This window comes from Chiloscyllium plagiosum, unplaced genomic scaffold, assembly GCF_037043375.1.
Source record: "Chiloscyllium plagiosum isolate Xiang-an unplaced genomic scaffold, Cpla_swu_hap1 HiC_scaffold_31, whole genome shotgun sequence".
In the NCBI taxonomy this organism is placed as follows: domain Eukaryota; kingdom Metazoa; phylum Chordata; class Chondrichthyes; order Orectolobiformes; family Hemiscylliidae; genus Chiloscyllium; species Chiloscyllium plagiosum.
Window position 1 is genome coordinate 64,491,761 of NW_028270169.1, and position 15,851 is coordinate 64,507,611.

At 49.9% G+C, this 15,851-nt stretch overlaps 2 protein-coding genes across 5 annotated transcripts in view; one reads left to right on the forward strand and one right to left on the reverse strand.

The window, feature by feature from the left end:
• sumf2 (sulfatase modifying factor 2) overlaps window positions 1–2,490 on the forward strand; it is a 67,283-nt gene extending 64,793 nt beyond the window's left edge. The window contains exon 9 of the mRNA XM_043718881.2: window positions 2,239–2,490. Within this exon, the coding sequence (XP_043574816.2) occupies window positions 2,239–2,344 (106 nt within the window). The 3' untranslated portion in view covers window positions 2,345–2,490. The remainder of the gene's footprint in view (window positions 1–2,238) is intronic.
• A 7,204-nt stretch (window positions 2,491–9,694) lies between these two features.
• The window catches only part of LOC122564238 (phosphorylase b kinase gamma catalytic chain, skeletal muscle/heart isoform-like), a 160,993-nt gene continuing 154,836 nt past the window's right edge, over window positions 9,695–15,851 (reverse strand). For all 4 annotated transcript variants that reach the window (XM_087977588.1, XM_087977585.1, XM_087977587.1 and 1 more), the window contains one exon: window positions 9,695–11,363. In XM_087977588.1, coding sequence (XP_087833714.1) covers window positions 11,094–11,363 — 270 coding nt within the window. In that variant the 3' untranslated portion in view covers window positions 9,695–11,093. The remainder of the gene's footprint in view (window positions 11,364–15,851) is intronic.

The following is a 15,851-nucleotide window of genomic DNA, read 5'->3' on the forward strand; positions in this document are numbered from 1 at the left end:
CACCATCTGTTTCCCTGCATTCTATATCTTCCATGCTCCCTTTCACAGTAAACACTCGTGCAAAATACTCATTTAGTATCTTCCACATCTCCTGTCGTTCCACACACAGGCTGCCTTACTGATCTTTACAGGACATTGGTTAGCCCACTGTTGGAATATTGTGTGCAATTCTGGTTTCCTTCCTATCAGAAAGATGTTGTGAAATTTGAAAGGATTCAGAAAAGGTTTACAAGGGTGTTGCCAGGGTTGGAGGATTTGAGTTACAGGGAGAGGCTGAACAGGCTGGGGCTGTTTTCCCTGGAGCGTCGGAGGCTGAGGGGTAATAGAGGTTGACAAAATTATGAGGGGCATGGATAGGATTAAAAGACAAAGTATTTTCCCTGGGGAAGCCCAGAACTAGAGGGCATAGGTTGAGGGTGAGAGGAGAAAGATATAAAAGAGACCTAAGGGGCAACTTTTTCACGCAGAGTGTGGTATGTGTATGGAAGTGGTAGAGGCTGGTACAATTGCAACATTTAAGAGGCATTTGGATGGGTATATGAATAGGAAATGTGTGGAGGGATATGGGCTGGGTGTTGGGAGGTGGGATTAGATTGAGTTGGGATATCTGGTTGGCATGGACAGGTTGGACCGAAGGGTCTGTTTCCATGCTGTATATCTCTGACTCTATGACTCTATTTGCCAAAGCTATCTCATCTTCCCTTTTTGCCCTCTTTTAAGTATATTCCTACTGTGTTTATACTCTAAGGATTCACTCGATCTCTGCTGTCTATACTACTTTTTCTTGACCAAAACCTTAATTTCTCACGTCATCCAGCATTGCCTACACTTACCAGCCTTACCTTTCACCCGAACAGGAACACATTATCTCTGGACCCTTGTTAGCTCATTTTTGAAGGCTCCGCATTGTCCAGCCGTCCCTTTACCTGCGAACAATCGCATGCCATCAAATTTTGAAAGTTCTTGCCTCGTACCATTAAAATTGGTAGGAAACCAGAGCACCCGAGGGAAACCCGTACAGGCACAGGAATTGAGCAAACTCCACTCAGACAGTTGCCAGAGGATGGAATTAAACCTAGCCCCCTCAGGCAGCAGCGCTAACCACTGAACCACTGTGCTGCCCTTAATCTGTTCTGGATGTTGATCTAGGGATAAATGTTGTTGAGATGGAGCATAATTCTGTTTTTCTCCTCATACTCTGATTTGGGTAAATAGACTGAGATTTGAACCCTCAACCATTTGACCTAGACACCACCTTCCTGATCTTGTCTCTTTACCTGCACAGATGGCTTCCTGTACTGAAGGCACATTTTAATCAGGCAAACAATTCCACAGCATATCCACTTACTTTCATAAACATCGCATGTACTTGCATTTACTAGCTCATAGTAGGAATGGAGACTGAGTTTCTGGTGAGGCTCCCCTGCAGCTTCCTCAGTGTCATTGATCCCCCAGTCATGAACCAGGTACCTCTCAGCACATGCCCACCCTGCAGAGTCACTGTGTCCCCCATTCTTGGAGAGGAAACCTGTTGCTGGAAGCCAGAAGTGTCAGACTCATCAGCGTTGCACAGTGACAGCACCATTCACCAATCCGTTGCAGGGAATTGCCCCTCCCCTGCTTAACCCAATTGAGTGTCTAGTATCAGGAATTAAGATGGCACTGCCTTCCGATGTGGCATACGTCTCACCTTGTTGCAGCACTCCTGTTGAAAATCAGTAACATTGAGGATAGAGGGTGTGTTTCCTCCACTTCCTGCACCTACACCACCACATCATCATCTGAGAAGGTTGTCAGCTATTTCTCAGCTCCCAACATTTTCTGTGGCAAGTACCATAAAAATCCTTCCAGTTAGATGTACCACCCCTTAAAAATATACTAGCTGTCTCTCTGTAGCGCTGTCTTTCTGGTAACCTCCTGGCATAGCGAGCCAATAATTAGCATGAGAGCAGAATTTGTCATACTAAGTGTTTTGTGCAGCACTGTATGTGCAGCAGCAGCCTGTAAGGGATCTTACTTTGTGTTAAACATTGTATATGCAGCCTCAGTGAAGAATTTAAAGATACCAAGCATTGCAAAAAACTGCTCACAGAGAACAAGAAAACAGTGATGTGCTGTCCTGTCAACACATACAAGTTAATGACAGTCAGTAACTAAGTGTGATTGTGACCTAACACACATCAAACGTCAAAAATAAGGAAAAGTATCAGAAAGCTAATTTGCTGTGTTTCTTTCTAGGATGGGGAACACGCCTGACTCAGCTTCTGATAACTTGGGCTTTCGATGTGCTACAAGCAAAGTTTCATCTCTGAAACAAAATACAAAAGTTCAAACGGAGCTCTAAATGTCATTTAAAGAACAGCAATAGTTTTGAAGAATGTACAGCATGATCCATGGATCAGAATAATTAAGCAGATTGTTTGCTTCTTTTAAACTGGCATTAACTGTTTTATAATGTGAAGTAGATTAAAGTTGAAAATCATCTCAAAATGGAGCTTTTATATTTTGTTGGGTTATACATGTTTTAATGTTTAGGAAATATAACGTTAGATTAAAAAGTAAGTTAATGACAATCTGAAAGATCATAAAAACATAGATAATGAAATCAGGAGCAGGCCATTCATCCCTGTAAGCCGGCTCTGCCATTTACTCCTGTTGGATGCCTGTTCCTGCTTTCCCCTCCCCCCCACATCCTTTGGTTCCTTTAGCTGTATCCAACTTCTTCAGAGAATTTAGTCACACAGCACAAAAACAGACCCTTTAATCCAACCAGTCCATACTGACCATATTCCCAAACTAGTCTCGTTCCACCTGCCTGCTCTTGGCCCCTATCCCTCCAAACATTTCCTGTTCATGGACTTATCCAATTGTCTTTTAAACGTAACCATACCTGCAGCCACCATTTTCTCTGGCAGTTCATTCCACACACTAACTGTGTAACAGAAAAAGTTGCCCCTCTTATCTTCAAATCTTTTACCTCTCACCTTAAAAATATGCATCCCCCACCCTAGGGATATTTATCTTATCTATGTCCCTAAGGATTTTATAAACTTCAATAAGATCACCCCTCAACATTCTACACTCCAGTGAAAAATGTTCCAGTCTATTTTCATATCTCAAACTCTCTTCCCAGCAACACCCTGGTAAATCTTTTCTGAACCACTCCCAATTTAATAATATCCTTCCTAGACCAGACTGTCCAGAATATTCCAGGAGAGGCCTCACCAATGTCTTGTATAACCTCAACATGACATCCCTACTCCTACAATGAAAGCAATTGTGCTAAATGCCTTCTTAATCACTCTGTCTACCTGTGATACAACTTTCAAAGAATTATGTATCTCAACTGCTCGGTCTTTCTGTTCTTCAACACTACCCAGGGCCTTACCATTAATTGTATAATGTATGTCCTGTCCTTGTTTGTATTAATGAAAAAGCAATACTTCACATTTATCTAAATTAAACTCCATCTGCCACCCCTCAGCCCATCAACCTAATTGATCAGGATCTCTTTGTAATCTTAGATAACTTCCTCACGCTCCACTGTACCACCAATTTTGGTGTCATCTGCAAACTTACTAACCATGCCTCCTATATTCTCATCCAAATCATGTAAATCCTTTCAGAATCAGCTTCCCCTCTGTTACGAAACTAAAGCAACTAAGACGATCACAATACACCCCAATATATTTTCTATCTGGCGTATCAAATCTGTATGGCAGGAAAAGAAACTGACTGTTGAGTATGTGCCCATATACCAACCCATTCATGGTGGACATCCATGGGGCTATGGAGCTGGTGTTGAGGGTGCAGATGAGGTTCTCTGTCAGGTGGATGCCAAGAACTTTCTCTGCAATCTAAGCAAATAGTTGATTTATGTGTGAAGTGGGGCTGGTGGATTTTTGGAGGCGTCTCCATCCTGCAAGTAGGGACTTTATGTTTTTTGTTACACCGCACAAGTGTCATATTAGGATTGATCTTTTCCTAGCCCCCACAATTTATTTGGATTTGATGATGTCCTGCACAATTGGGGATATTACCATATCCAATCACACAGCAGTATACTTAGCAGTCAAGATACAGATCATGGCACTGGTGAATGGATCCCTTTATTCTCAGGGACAGTAAGATCATCGAATATTTCTCTAATGAGTGTAAAGTATTCTTGGCCATTAATTTGGATATGGTTAGCAACCCATCTGTTCTGTGGAAGACTGCTAAGGCTGATGCCAGGGGGATAATTATCTGCTGCCAGTTGGAAGCAACAGAAGGGAGAGCAGCAGCTTCTGCTCGAGGAGCGACTGAAGACAGCTGAGACGGCCATCGGTGGCTAAATTGCAGCAGGTCATAGCTCTTCAGTCCACCTTGAATTCCACGCTCTCACACACAGCAGGGAAGGAACTTTCCTTTGCAAAACAAAGGTTGTTTGAGCATGGTGATAGGCCGGGCAAATATCTGGCTAGGAAAAAGAACATCCCCCAATCTATTAGATCAATCAGGGAAGGGACTGGAACTCTTGTGATTCTAAAAAGATGAATGCTGCATTTTGTAGCTTTTACTCCGAATTATACCAGTCAGAATGCTATGAGGACAGATGTGCTAAGGTGGAGTCCTTTTTTAAGAGCCTGGATCTTCCAGGCGTGACCTCTGAACAGATGTCTGTCCTTAATGTCCCTTTAACAGTGCGAAAGGTACAGGAGGCAGTGAGCGGCTTCAGAGTGGGAAGGTGCCCAGCCCTGACGGTCTCCCTAGAGGATTCTACAAAGAATTTATAAATATCCTGTCAGGGCTAATACTGGACATTTACAATTATTTGTACAGTCATGATTGCCTCCCACCATCCATGAGAGAGGCTAATATCGCTCTCATCCTTCAGAAAGGGAAATCCAGGAGGCCTGTGCTCCTTATAGGCCCATCTTACTTATAAATTCTGATTTTTAAATTTTATCCAAGACTCTTACATTAAGGCTGGAAACCGTGTTGCTTTCCATTGTCAAAGAGGCCCAGACAGGTTTTATAAAGGGCCGCACACAGATCCTCCAACAATGTCAGGAGATTACTTAATATGGTCCTAGCGTGTTAGCAGAGATCGGTTCAGGGATTAGTGATCAATTTAGATGCAGAGAAGACATTTGACCGGGCGGAGTGGCCATATCCTTTTTACATCCTGGAATGGTTTAGTCTAAGTGAAGTCTTTATTGGGTGGATAGGGGTCCTTTATAGTGATCCTCTCGCTGTATGGTGTAAGATCCAGTAATCTTGGTATCTGTAGGGGTAGTCGGCAAGGTCCCCCCTCCACTCACTCTACACTGGTGATTGAACTGCTGGTAAAGGCTATGTGCAGGGATTCTAACATAACTGCCCCAGAAGTGGGATTAAAGGCACATAAGATCACATTATATGTAGATGATGTTCTTTTTTTTTGAACCCCATTAGTTTCTGTAGCCCATTTGATACAAATTTATTGGGCTCCTTTTTGGGCAGAAGTTTAATTTTTCAAAATCAGAGGCTATAGGGGAATATTTCACATTGAGGGTGAGTCACGGTTTCCCTTTAAGTGGTCACAGGTTGGGGTTTTATTTAGGTATTTTTGTTACAACCATCTTCGATAATTTACTTAACACTATTTTGTCCACTTGCTTGACAAGATTATACAAGATCATCAAAGATGGGAGGCCCTTCCAATATCTTGGTTAGATCGAGTAGCCCTTATTAAAATGAATGTCCTTCTTTGTTTGCTATACCCTATGTAAATGCTTCCTTTGATTTTTCCCAGGCAAACACTTTGGCGACTTAATGGCTGGTTTAGCTCTTTTATCTGGCACCACAGACGGCCCTTTATTAAGCTCGCCAAATTGCAATTACCCCAAGGGCAGAGGGGAGTGGATCTCCCGGATATTAAAAAATATCAATTAAGCTCCCTTTTATCTGTTGTGAATGACTGAGGACCCGGCGTCAATATGGTTGGACATTGAGGCCTCTCAGGCAAAGAACCCATTGTTCTTAGATAAAATGAGGAAAGTTGCGGACTACTGTCATAATCCAATAATTATTAATACTGTCAAAGCGTGGAGGGCAATGCGGCAAAGTGAGGGGAATGTATCGAAAACTTATTTTCTTATCCCTATAGTTGGTGTGCCAGGGTTCCGGCCAGGGATAATGGACCCTGGGTTTAAACTCTGGGCAGCTAGGGGAGTTTCCTGGTGACTTTTGAGGGTGAAGCAATGATGTCCTTTGACTAAATAAGCCACAAGTATAGGTTCTCTAGCAGAGACCTTTCTCACTTTTTCCAGATTAGGGAAAAATTTGTTCAAAAAGGAACGATGTCCTTGACTGACTCCTACGGATCTGATACAGAGAAGAGGGTGCTCCATGCCAAGAGCACTCTCAGTTAGTCCTCTTCATCATTTCAGGTGAGGTAGTCCCTCAGATGATATTGAGCAACAATGTGAGGTCTGGGAGAGAGAGTTAGGAGTTGCGATCTCCTCTGAGACATGGGAGGATATTTGTCATAATACGAGAAAGATTTTGATCTGTAATAGAACCTATGCCATGCAGTTGAAGATTCTTCCTAGGGTCCATCTAGCCCCAGACAGTCTCTCGAAATTTAAGGTGGGAGTGTCCTCAGTGTGCCCCAAGTGTAAAATAAGTACTGGTACTCTCACTCACTGTCCGTGGTCCTGCCACAGGCTTTCTACGTGCTGCAGCGCTGTGGCAGGAGTAATGGAGAGGGTCTTGGGGACTGAAGTTAAGATGGACCCGTCCTCTCTCTTCTCCTGGGCCTGCCCAATTAATCTTCTTTAGATACTCAGGGGAGAAAACTTTTTAATATCCATATTTTCTGCGCTAGGAAAAACATTTTGATGTGTTGGGGCCTGTCAAGTTGGCGTAAGCTAATCATGGAACATATTCCCCCCCGGACATTCTCACAAGTATGGTGGACCAAAAACTGATCATTTTTATAAGATATGGCAGCCCTGTTTGGATTACCTAGACATAGATTTGTCTGCCTTTTACTGAGGACATTTGTATAACCATGACAATCTGATTTAGCGAACTTGGTACCCCGAGAGGAAGAATTTTGAATAAATGCGGGTGTAATGCTCTCGAAGGTTGAGAGCAATTATTTGGTTGCGCTGAGCAATGTTATTTATTTATTACTTCTACTGGGCTGTTTATCTTGCACATGAGTATAGTTTTGTTTTGTTTATGTTGTTTTTATTTGTTTTTCATTTGTATAGTTAGCTTATTGTAATTTTGTAATTTAGTAATAAAGAATCTTTTTCCCTCAATAAAAATATTGAAAAAAAACTTGATCTGGACTCTAACACTTAAGCTTATGCACAGACTGAGAACCTATACCAGGGAACCTTTACAGATTAAGAGTACAACTTCAGTTCCGGTCTTTTATCAGAAGCAGCTGGTTCAGTGATCACTGGTTGTACTTAACAACTCAGGCCTGAGATTCATTGAGAAAGATTCACCTTGATTGACTCAACACTTTCCAATTAGAAAGTAGACGCTTAAGTGAAGTCCTCATTATATATCCGGATGCTTTGCAGGTAGGTCTAAAGATGATCAAAGGAGCCAAGGCCACATGGACCAGGAGGCAATTCCATGACTCTGTAAGAGCTGAAAATGTGTTGCTGGAAAAGCGCAGCAGGTCAGGCAGCATCCAGGGAACAGGAGAATCGACATTTCGGGCATAAGCATTCCTGAAGAAGGGCTTATGCCCGAAACGTCGATTCTCCTCTTCCCTGGATGCTGCCTGACCTGCTGCACTTTTCCAGCAACACATTTTCAGCTCTGATCTCCAGCATCTGCAGATCTCACTTTCTCTTCATGACTCTGTAAGGCCCACCCAGTGCCATTTGCTTTATGGGCAAAATAGAGGCAGAAATCAGGAGGCTGGAATGTGAAGGAATTATCAAATCAGTCCAGTTTGCCGAATGGGCAGTTCTGATTGTGAAGCTGTTTGCCTTTGTGGGGATTTTAAACAAATGATCAACAGCTGGATAAATACCCAAAATACTCAAAAGACCCAAATATCCCTCACACAGCTGATTTATAAGGAAATCTGGCAGGGAGCTGTCCTTCATGAAAATGGAGATGAGCCATGTGTACCTGCAATTGCGGTTCGATGAGGATTCCGAGAAGTAAGCCACAATTAATACCCAGAAGGACCAATATATGGTCAGTTTCAGTGAACCATGGAGAACATTTTACAAGGTTTACCCCAGATCTCCATTTATCTACATGACATGCTTATAACAGGGAAGACCAATAAGGAGCACTTACATGAACTCGGACATAGTTGTCAGGTGTTTCTCCCAGACAGGCATATGCCTTAGAAGGGAAATAAATGTGTTCCAGGCACCCTAAGTGACCTAGAGTTCTCAGGACCAGTGACGTATTAAATTCGGTAGGTGTGACAGTCCTGAACAAACATGAGGATCAATATGAAGCTGCAAACTCACAAATAGTGTGTGAGAGAAAAATGTGCCTGGCTGGAACCCATGGGCTCTCCTTCTCCATCTGTGTTGAAGATTCCTCAGAATCTGAGATGGACATGGTAGATATCGCTGCCTCGATGCCTTTGCCGCTTCAAGAGGAGAACTATACTCTTCCGAGACACTCCAGTTACAAGGGACGAGCTACTGTGCATTACGTGCCGCCCATATAACAGGCAGAGTTGGAGGACACTGACCCAGTACTAAAATTCCCTAGGATGAGCTTCAAAAAAAAGAACTGGCCTATGTCTTCTGACTCAGAGGGGGGAGGGATGTAGTGATTGTAAGGATACCAGCCAGGTGACTGGGTCTGCTCCTGGGCCTGGCCAAACTGGCCATCAACAGGTCCAGGCAGTTCATGGGCCATGGAGGGGGTCGTTAGGGCCGACTGCCTGCCCCTCTTTCGCGGTTACATTAGAGCCCGGGTGTCTCTGGGGAAGGAGCACGCGGTGTCGACCAACACCCTGGAGTTGTTCAGGGAGAGGTGGGCACCGCAGGGAGTGGAGTGTTTTATTTCCCTCTCCAACTCTATTTTGATTTAATCCCTGCCCTCCCCTTCACTGTTTGATCACACAGCACTGCCCTTTGATGAGAAGTGTCACTGGCCACTCGGGTGTTTCCATCCTTCCTGCTGGTGGAATATAAATAAAGATTTACACACTTGTTGTTTTTCACTGTGTCCGACACCTGCACACACACAACATAAAAAATAAACAGAAGTATCAGGGGTTCTGTTCACACTGAGAGCTGCCTCTGAGGGAGCTGGATCAGTGAGCGAAGGGCTCTCCACTTTTCTGTGTTAAGGAGGAAAGGAGACTGAGCTCTGAACTGCCTGGAACCACACAGTCAGTGTGTCTTATTTACTACTACTGAGGAGAAGTTTATTTGGAATTTTTGTTTTTCTTTAATGTTTATTGTAATTGTTTGGTTTCTGGATGTTTAAAAAAAAGGAAAAAAAGGAAAAAAGAAAAAATAAAAGGAAAAAATCGGTTTTGGTCACTCTGAGAGCCAGCTCTGAGGAAGCTGGATCAGTGTCAAGGACTTTCCATGTTTAAATAAAGGGGGACTTGGTGATGGGACACCGGACTCAGGCAGGAATGCACATACAAGAGTCATCCTCAGGTTTATGTGCATGTATATAAATAATGACAAAATAATGAAAAAATTTTACACACAGTCTCAAAAATGATACTTTTTTCTTTACTGGAAAAGAACTAGAGTGCAGGCACGTCACACACACAGCCTGTCAGACAACATGCAATGACAGCACAATCATTCAGCAAAGGACAGATTCCGTGGTGGACTGAACAAAACAAGTTATCATTTCATGCAGGGCAAATGTCTTCTTTGTTGGTTCTTTTCATTTTTGTTTATAAATTTAAGCTAGTGCCACAGATTCAAAGATGAAGTTTTACACCTCTGGGGAGTCAGTTTCGAGAATACTCCCATTCAATTCTGTCTCTGTCTTAGGTTGGGATGGCAGATGTGTAGTGAATGTGATGGAGGCACCATTCCCATAATAATATAAGAAATAGGAACAATAGGCTGGTTTTTCCTTGTAATCCTTGATACCCCTACTGATGTACCTCCGTTAGACAACTGCTCATTATCTGTGCAGGATGGTGATTTCAAGGGGCTTGTCTGCCACGGGTCAGTGAATGTCCATTTAAGGGCATCTTTCCACTCCTCACAAAATCACAAAATTGTTATGATCCAGAAAGAGGTCACTCAGCCCATCATCCCTATACTGTCCCTTCAAATGGGTATCATTATTTTGTGCCAATCTCCTGCCTTTTCTCTTTCCAAAAAAGTATACAGTGCCCTCTTTGAATGCCTCAATTGTACCTCAATCGGCTACGACTTTCCCCATGGTGAATGGAGGTCTGTACCAAGTGTGTGTCTTCCACTTCACCTGTTCGATCTAGTTGTGAACAAAGGAAAGCTGAACGTCTGCTGACCCCCGGGCCGAATGAGCTCTCCCAAACTCTTCCCACCTCTATGTTCACCTTTCCCCACTCTGTCAAGCTCAACAACCCACTAACACAACCCTATCCTGACAGCCAAGCTCTGGTGAGACTCCAGTCCCTCGAGGTACTTTCACTTCTGATGTCCACTGGGCCTTGGCTGCAGTCTCATGAGTGGCCACCACTTGAAAGCTGTGGTGGTATGCAGGGCTGAGGGGAGGTGCCTTAAATGGTCAGTAAATTGGTAATTGCTGTAGGAGCTGACTTCTCCAAAATGCATTTACATTGGGAGGTATGGTCAGAGACACAGCAAGGATCCTTAAGATAGGAATGGAACTAGAAAGGGGTAAGTCGAGAAAGGAACACTCTGGGCAGGGGGAGAACACAATACTTGTTACTGCCATCAGGGTTAGGGCATCTCTAGAGCACTATCAGAAAGCCTAGTTCAATAAATGGTTAGCTCCTCACACATGAATGCTTGAATTCTAATCACTACAACGGAGCTCACACTGGTGCTATATTTCTATGAATCTTAAATTGGTGGTTAGATTATCAGCCTCACACACAACCCATCTGAAAACTAAAGAGGAAAGTGGGGTCAGAAGTTAAATGAAAGAACTCATTCCATACGTTGTTCAGACACATAACTGAACTCATTGCCCAGTGAGAACAGGAAAGCTTTTGGAGAATTCTCAAATAAGGCTGCTCTGTTCTGTTGCAAACCTTTCTTCACCCAGTGTCCATACACCTTGAAGGCACAGCCATCAATCACTTTACGAATTCCCTTAATAGCGTAAGGATCTCGAATCAGCACCTGTTTGGTGAGGGGCTTCGCTCGGCGATATTTGTAATAAATACGAACAGAGGCCAGTACAGTCCAGATGATGGTCTAGAAAACAGAATACAGAATAGTCAAAGCTCAATGTACCAAATTAAAATCCACTCAATGCCTCCACACATCCCCTTACTCTTCCACATGATACATCTGAGAACATCCTAAAGGTGGCAGCAGAGTAGGACAATGCAGACAGAATTCCTCTGCACCATACATTCTTTTTCATCTTTTTTTTTCTCTTTCCTAGAGCTTCTTTCAACCATTTAACTTCCTTAAAGAGGAATGGAGTTCCAGACTGGAGGCCGGTGTGGGGAGGTGAGTCCCAGACTGGAGGCCGGTGTGGGGAGGTGAGTCCCTGACTGGAGGCCGGTGTGGGGAGGTGAGTCCCAGACTGGAGGCCGGTGTGGGGAGGTGAGTCCCAGACTGGAGGCCGGTGTGGGGAGGTGAGTCCCAGACTGGAGGCCAGTGTGGGGAGGTGAGTCCCAGACTGGAGGCCAGTGTGGGGAGGTGAGTCCCAGACTGGAGGCCGGTGTGGGGAGGTGAGTCCCAGACTGGAGGCCGGTGTGGGGAGGTGAGTCCCAGACTGGAGGCCGGTGTGGGGAGGTCAGTCCCAGACTGGAGGCCGGTGTGGGGAGGTGAGTCCCAGACTGGAGGCCAGTGTGGGGAGGTGAGTCCCAGACTGGAGGCCGATGTGGGGAGGTGAGTCCCAGACTGGAGGCCGGTGTGGGGAGGTGTGTCCCAGACTGGAGGCCGGTGTGGGTAGGTGAGTCCCAGACTGGAGGCCGGTGTGGGGAGGTCAATCCCAGACTGGAGGCCGGTGTGGGGAGGTCAGTCCCAGACTGGAGGCCGGTGTGGGGAGGTCAATCCCAGACTGGAGGCCGGTGTGGGGAGGTGAGTCCCAGACTGGAGGCCGGTGTGGGGAGGTCAGTCCCAGACTGGAGGCCGGTGTGGGGAGATCAGTCCCAGACTGGAGGCCGATGTGGGGAGGTGAGTCCCAGACTGGAGGCCGGTGTGGGGAGGTCAGTCCCAGACTGGAGGCCGGTGTGGGGAGGTCAGTCCCAGACTGGAGGCCGGTGTGGGGAGGTCAGTCCCAGACTGGAGGCCGGTGTGGGGAGGTGTGTCCCAGACTGGAGGCCGGTGTGGGGAGGTGTGTCCCAGACTGGAGGCCGGTGTGGGGAGGTGTGTCCCAGACTGGAGGCCGGTGTGGGGAGGTGTGTCCCAGACTGGAGGCCGGTGTGGGGAGGTGTGTCCCAGACTGGAGGCCGCTGTGGGGAGGTCAGTCCCAGACTGGAGGCCGGTGTGGGGAGGTGAGTCCCAGACTGGAGGCCGGTGTGGGGAGGTCAGTCCCAGACTGGAGGCCGGTGTGGGGAGGTGTGTCCCAGACTGGAGGCCGGTGTGGGGAGGTGTGTCCCAGACTGGAGGCCGGTGTGGGGAGGTCAGTCCCAGACTGGAGGCCGGTGTGGGGAGGTCAGTCCCAGACTGGAGGCCGGTGTGGGGAGGTGTGTCCCAGACTGGAGGCCGGTGTGGGGAGGTCAGTCCCAGACTGGAGGCCGGTGTGGGGAGGTCAGTCCCAGACTGGAGGCTGGTGTGGGGAGGTCAGTCCCAGACTGGAGGCCGGTGTGGGGAGGTCAGTCCCAGACTGGAGGCCGGTGTGGGGAGGTCAGTCCCAGACTGGAGGCCGGTGTGGGGAGGTGAGTCCCAGACTGGAGGCCGGTGTGGGGAGGTCAGTCCCAGACTGGAGGCCGGTGTGGGGAGGTCAGTCCCAGACTGGAGGCCAGTGTGGGGAGGTGTGTCCCAGACTGGAGGCCGGTGTGGGGAGGTGTGTCCCAGACTGGAGGCCGGTGTGGGGAGGTCAGTCCCAGACTGGAGGCTGGTGTGGGGAGGTCAGTCCCAGACTGGAGGCCGGTGTGGGGAGGTCAGTCCCAGACTGGAGGCCGGTGTGGGGAGGTGAGTCCCAGACTGGAGGCCGGTGTGGGGAGGTCAGTCCCAGACTGGAGGCCGGTGTGGGGAGGTCAGTTCCAGACTGGAGGCCGGTGTGGGGAGGTGTGTCCCAGACTGGAGGCCGGTGTGGGGAGGTCAGTCCCAGACTGGAGGCCGGTGTGGGGAGGTGTGTCCCAGACTGGAGGCCGGTGTGGGGAGGTGTGTCCCAGACTGGAGGCCGGTGTGGGGAGGTCAGTCCCAGACTGGAGGCCGGTGTGGGGAGGTCAGTCCCAGACTGGAGGCCGGTGTGGGGAGGTGTGTCCCAGACTGGAGGCCGGTGTGGGGAGGTCAGTCCCAGACTGGAGGCCGGTGTGGGGAGGTGTGTCCCAGACTGGAGGCCGGTGTGGGGAGGTCAATCCCAGACTGGAGGCCGGTGTGGGGAGGTCAGTCCCAGACTGGAGGCCGGTGTGGGGAGGTCAGTCCCAGACTGGAGGCCGGTGTGGGGAGGTGAGTCCCAGACTGGAGGCTGGTGTGGGGAGGTCAGTCCCAGACTGGATGACGGTGTGGGGAGGTCAGTCCCAGACTGGAGGCCGGTGTGGGGAGGTGAGTCCCAGACTGGAGGCTGGTGTGGGGAGGTCAGTCCCAGACTGGAGGCCGGTGTGAGGAGGTGTGTCCCAGACTGGAGGCCGGTGTGGGGAGGTGTGTCCCAGACTGGAGGCCGGTGTGGGGAGGTGTGTCTCAGACTGGAGGCCGGTGTGGGGAGGTGTGTCCCAGACTGGAGGCCGGTGTGGGGAGGTCAGTCCCAGACTGGAGGCCGGTGTGGGGAGGTGTGTCCCAGACTGGAGGCCGGTGTGGGGAGGTGTGTCCCAGACTGGAGGCCGGTGTGGGGAGGTGTGTCCCAGACTGGAGGCCGGTGTGGGGAGGTGTGTCCCAGACTGGAGGACGGTGTGGGGAGGTGTGTCTCAGACTGGAGGCCGGTGTGGGGAGGTGTGTCCCAGACTGGAGGCCGGTGTGGGGAGGTCAGTCCCAGACTGGAGGCCGGTGTGGGGAGGTCAGTCCCAGACTGGAGGCCGGTGTGGGGAGGTCAGTCCCAGACTGGAGGCCCGGTGTGGGGAGGTCAGTCCCAGACTGGAGGCCGGTGTGGGGAGGTGTGTCCCAGACTGGAGGCCGGTGTGGGGAGGTCAGTCCCAGACTGGAGGCCGGTGTGGGGAGGTCAGTCCCAGACTGGAGGCCGGTGTGGGGAGGTGTGTCCCAGACTGGAGGCCGGTGTGGGGAGGTGAGTCCCAGACTGGAGGCCGGTGTGGGGAGGTCAGTCCCAGACTGGAGGCCGGTGTGGGGAGGTGTGTCGCAGACTGGAGGCCGGTGTGGGGAGGTGCGTCCCAGACTGGAGGCTGGTGTGGGGAGGTCAGTCCCAGACTGGAGGCCGGTGTGGGGTGGTGAGTCCCAGACTGGAGGCCAGTGTGGGGAGGTGTGTCCCAGACTGGAGGCCGGTGTGGGGAGGTGTGTCCCAGACTGGAGGCCGGTGTGGGGAGGTGAGTCCCAGACTGGAGGCCGGTGTGGGGAGGTCAGTCCCAGACTGGAGGCCGGTGTGGGGAGGTGAGTCCCAGACTGGAGGCCGGTGTGGGGAGGTGTGTCCCAGACTGGAGGCCGGTGTGGGGAGGTGTGTCCCAGACTGGAGGCCGGTGTGGGGAGGTCAGTCCCAGACTGGAGGCCGGTGTGGGGAGGTCAGTCCCAGACTGGAGGCCGGTGTGGGGAGGTCAGTCCCAGACTGGAGGCCAGTGTGGGGAGGTGTGTCCCAGACTGGAGGCCGGTGTGGGGAGGTGTGTCCCAGACTGGAGGCCGGTGTGGGGAGGTGAGTCCCAGACTGGAGGCCGGTGTGGGGAGGTCAGTCCCAGACTGGAGGCCGGTGTGGGGAGGTGAGTCCCAGACTGGAGGCCGGTGTGGGGAGGTGTGTCCCAGACTGGAGGCCGGTGTGGGGAGGTGTGTCCCAGACTGGAGGCCGGTGTGGGGAGGTCAGTCCCAGACTGGAGGCCGGTGTGGGGAGGTCAGTCCCAGACTGGAGGCCGGTGTGGGGAGGTCAGTCCCAGACTGGAGGCCAGTGTGGGGAGGTGAGTCCCAGACTGGAGGCCGGTGTGGGGAGGTGAGTCCCAGACTGGAGGCCGGTGTGGGGAGGTCAGTCCCAGACTGGAGGCCGGTGTGGGGAGGTCAGTCCCAGACTGGAGGCCGGTGTGGGGAGGTCAGTCCCAGACTAGAGGCCGGTGTGGGGAGGTCAGTCCCAGACTGGAGGCCGGTGTGGGGAGGTCAATCCCAGACTGGAGGCCGGTGTGGGGAGGTCAGTCCCAGACTGGAGGCCGGTGTGGGGAGGTGAGTCCCAGACTGGAGGCCGGTGTGGGGAGGTCAGTCCCAGACTGGAGGCCGGTGTGGGGAGGTCAATCCCAGACTGGAGGCCGGTGTGGGGAGGTGAGTCCCAGACTGGAGGCCGGTGTGGGGAGGTCAGTCCCAGACTGGAGGCCGATGTGGGGAGGTCAGTCCCAGACTGGAGGCCGGTGTGGGGAGGTGAGTCCCAGACTGGAGGCCGGTGTGGGGAGGTGAGTCCCAGACTGGAGGCCGGTGTGGGGAGGT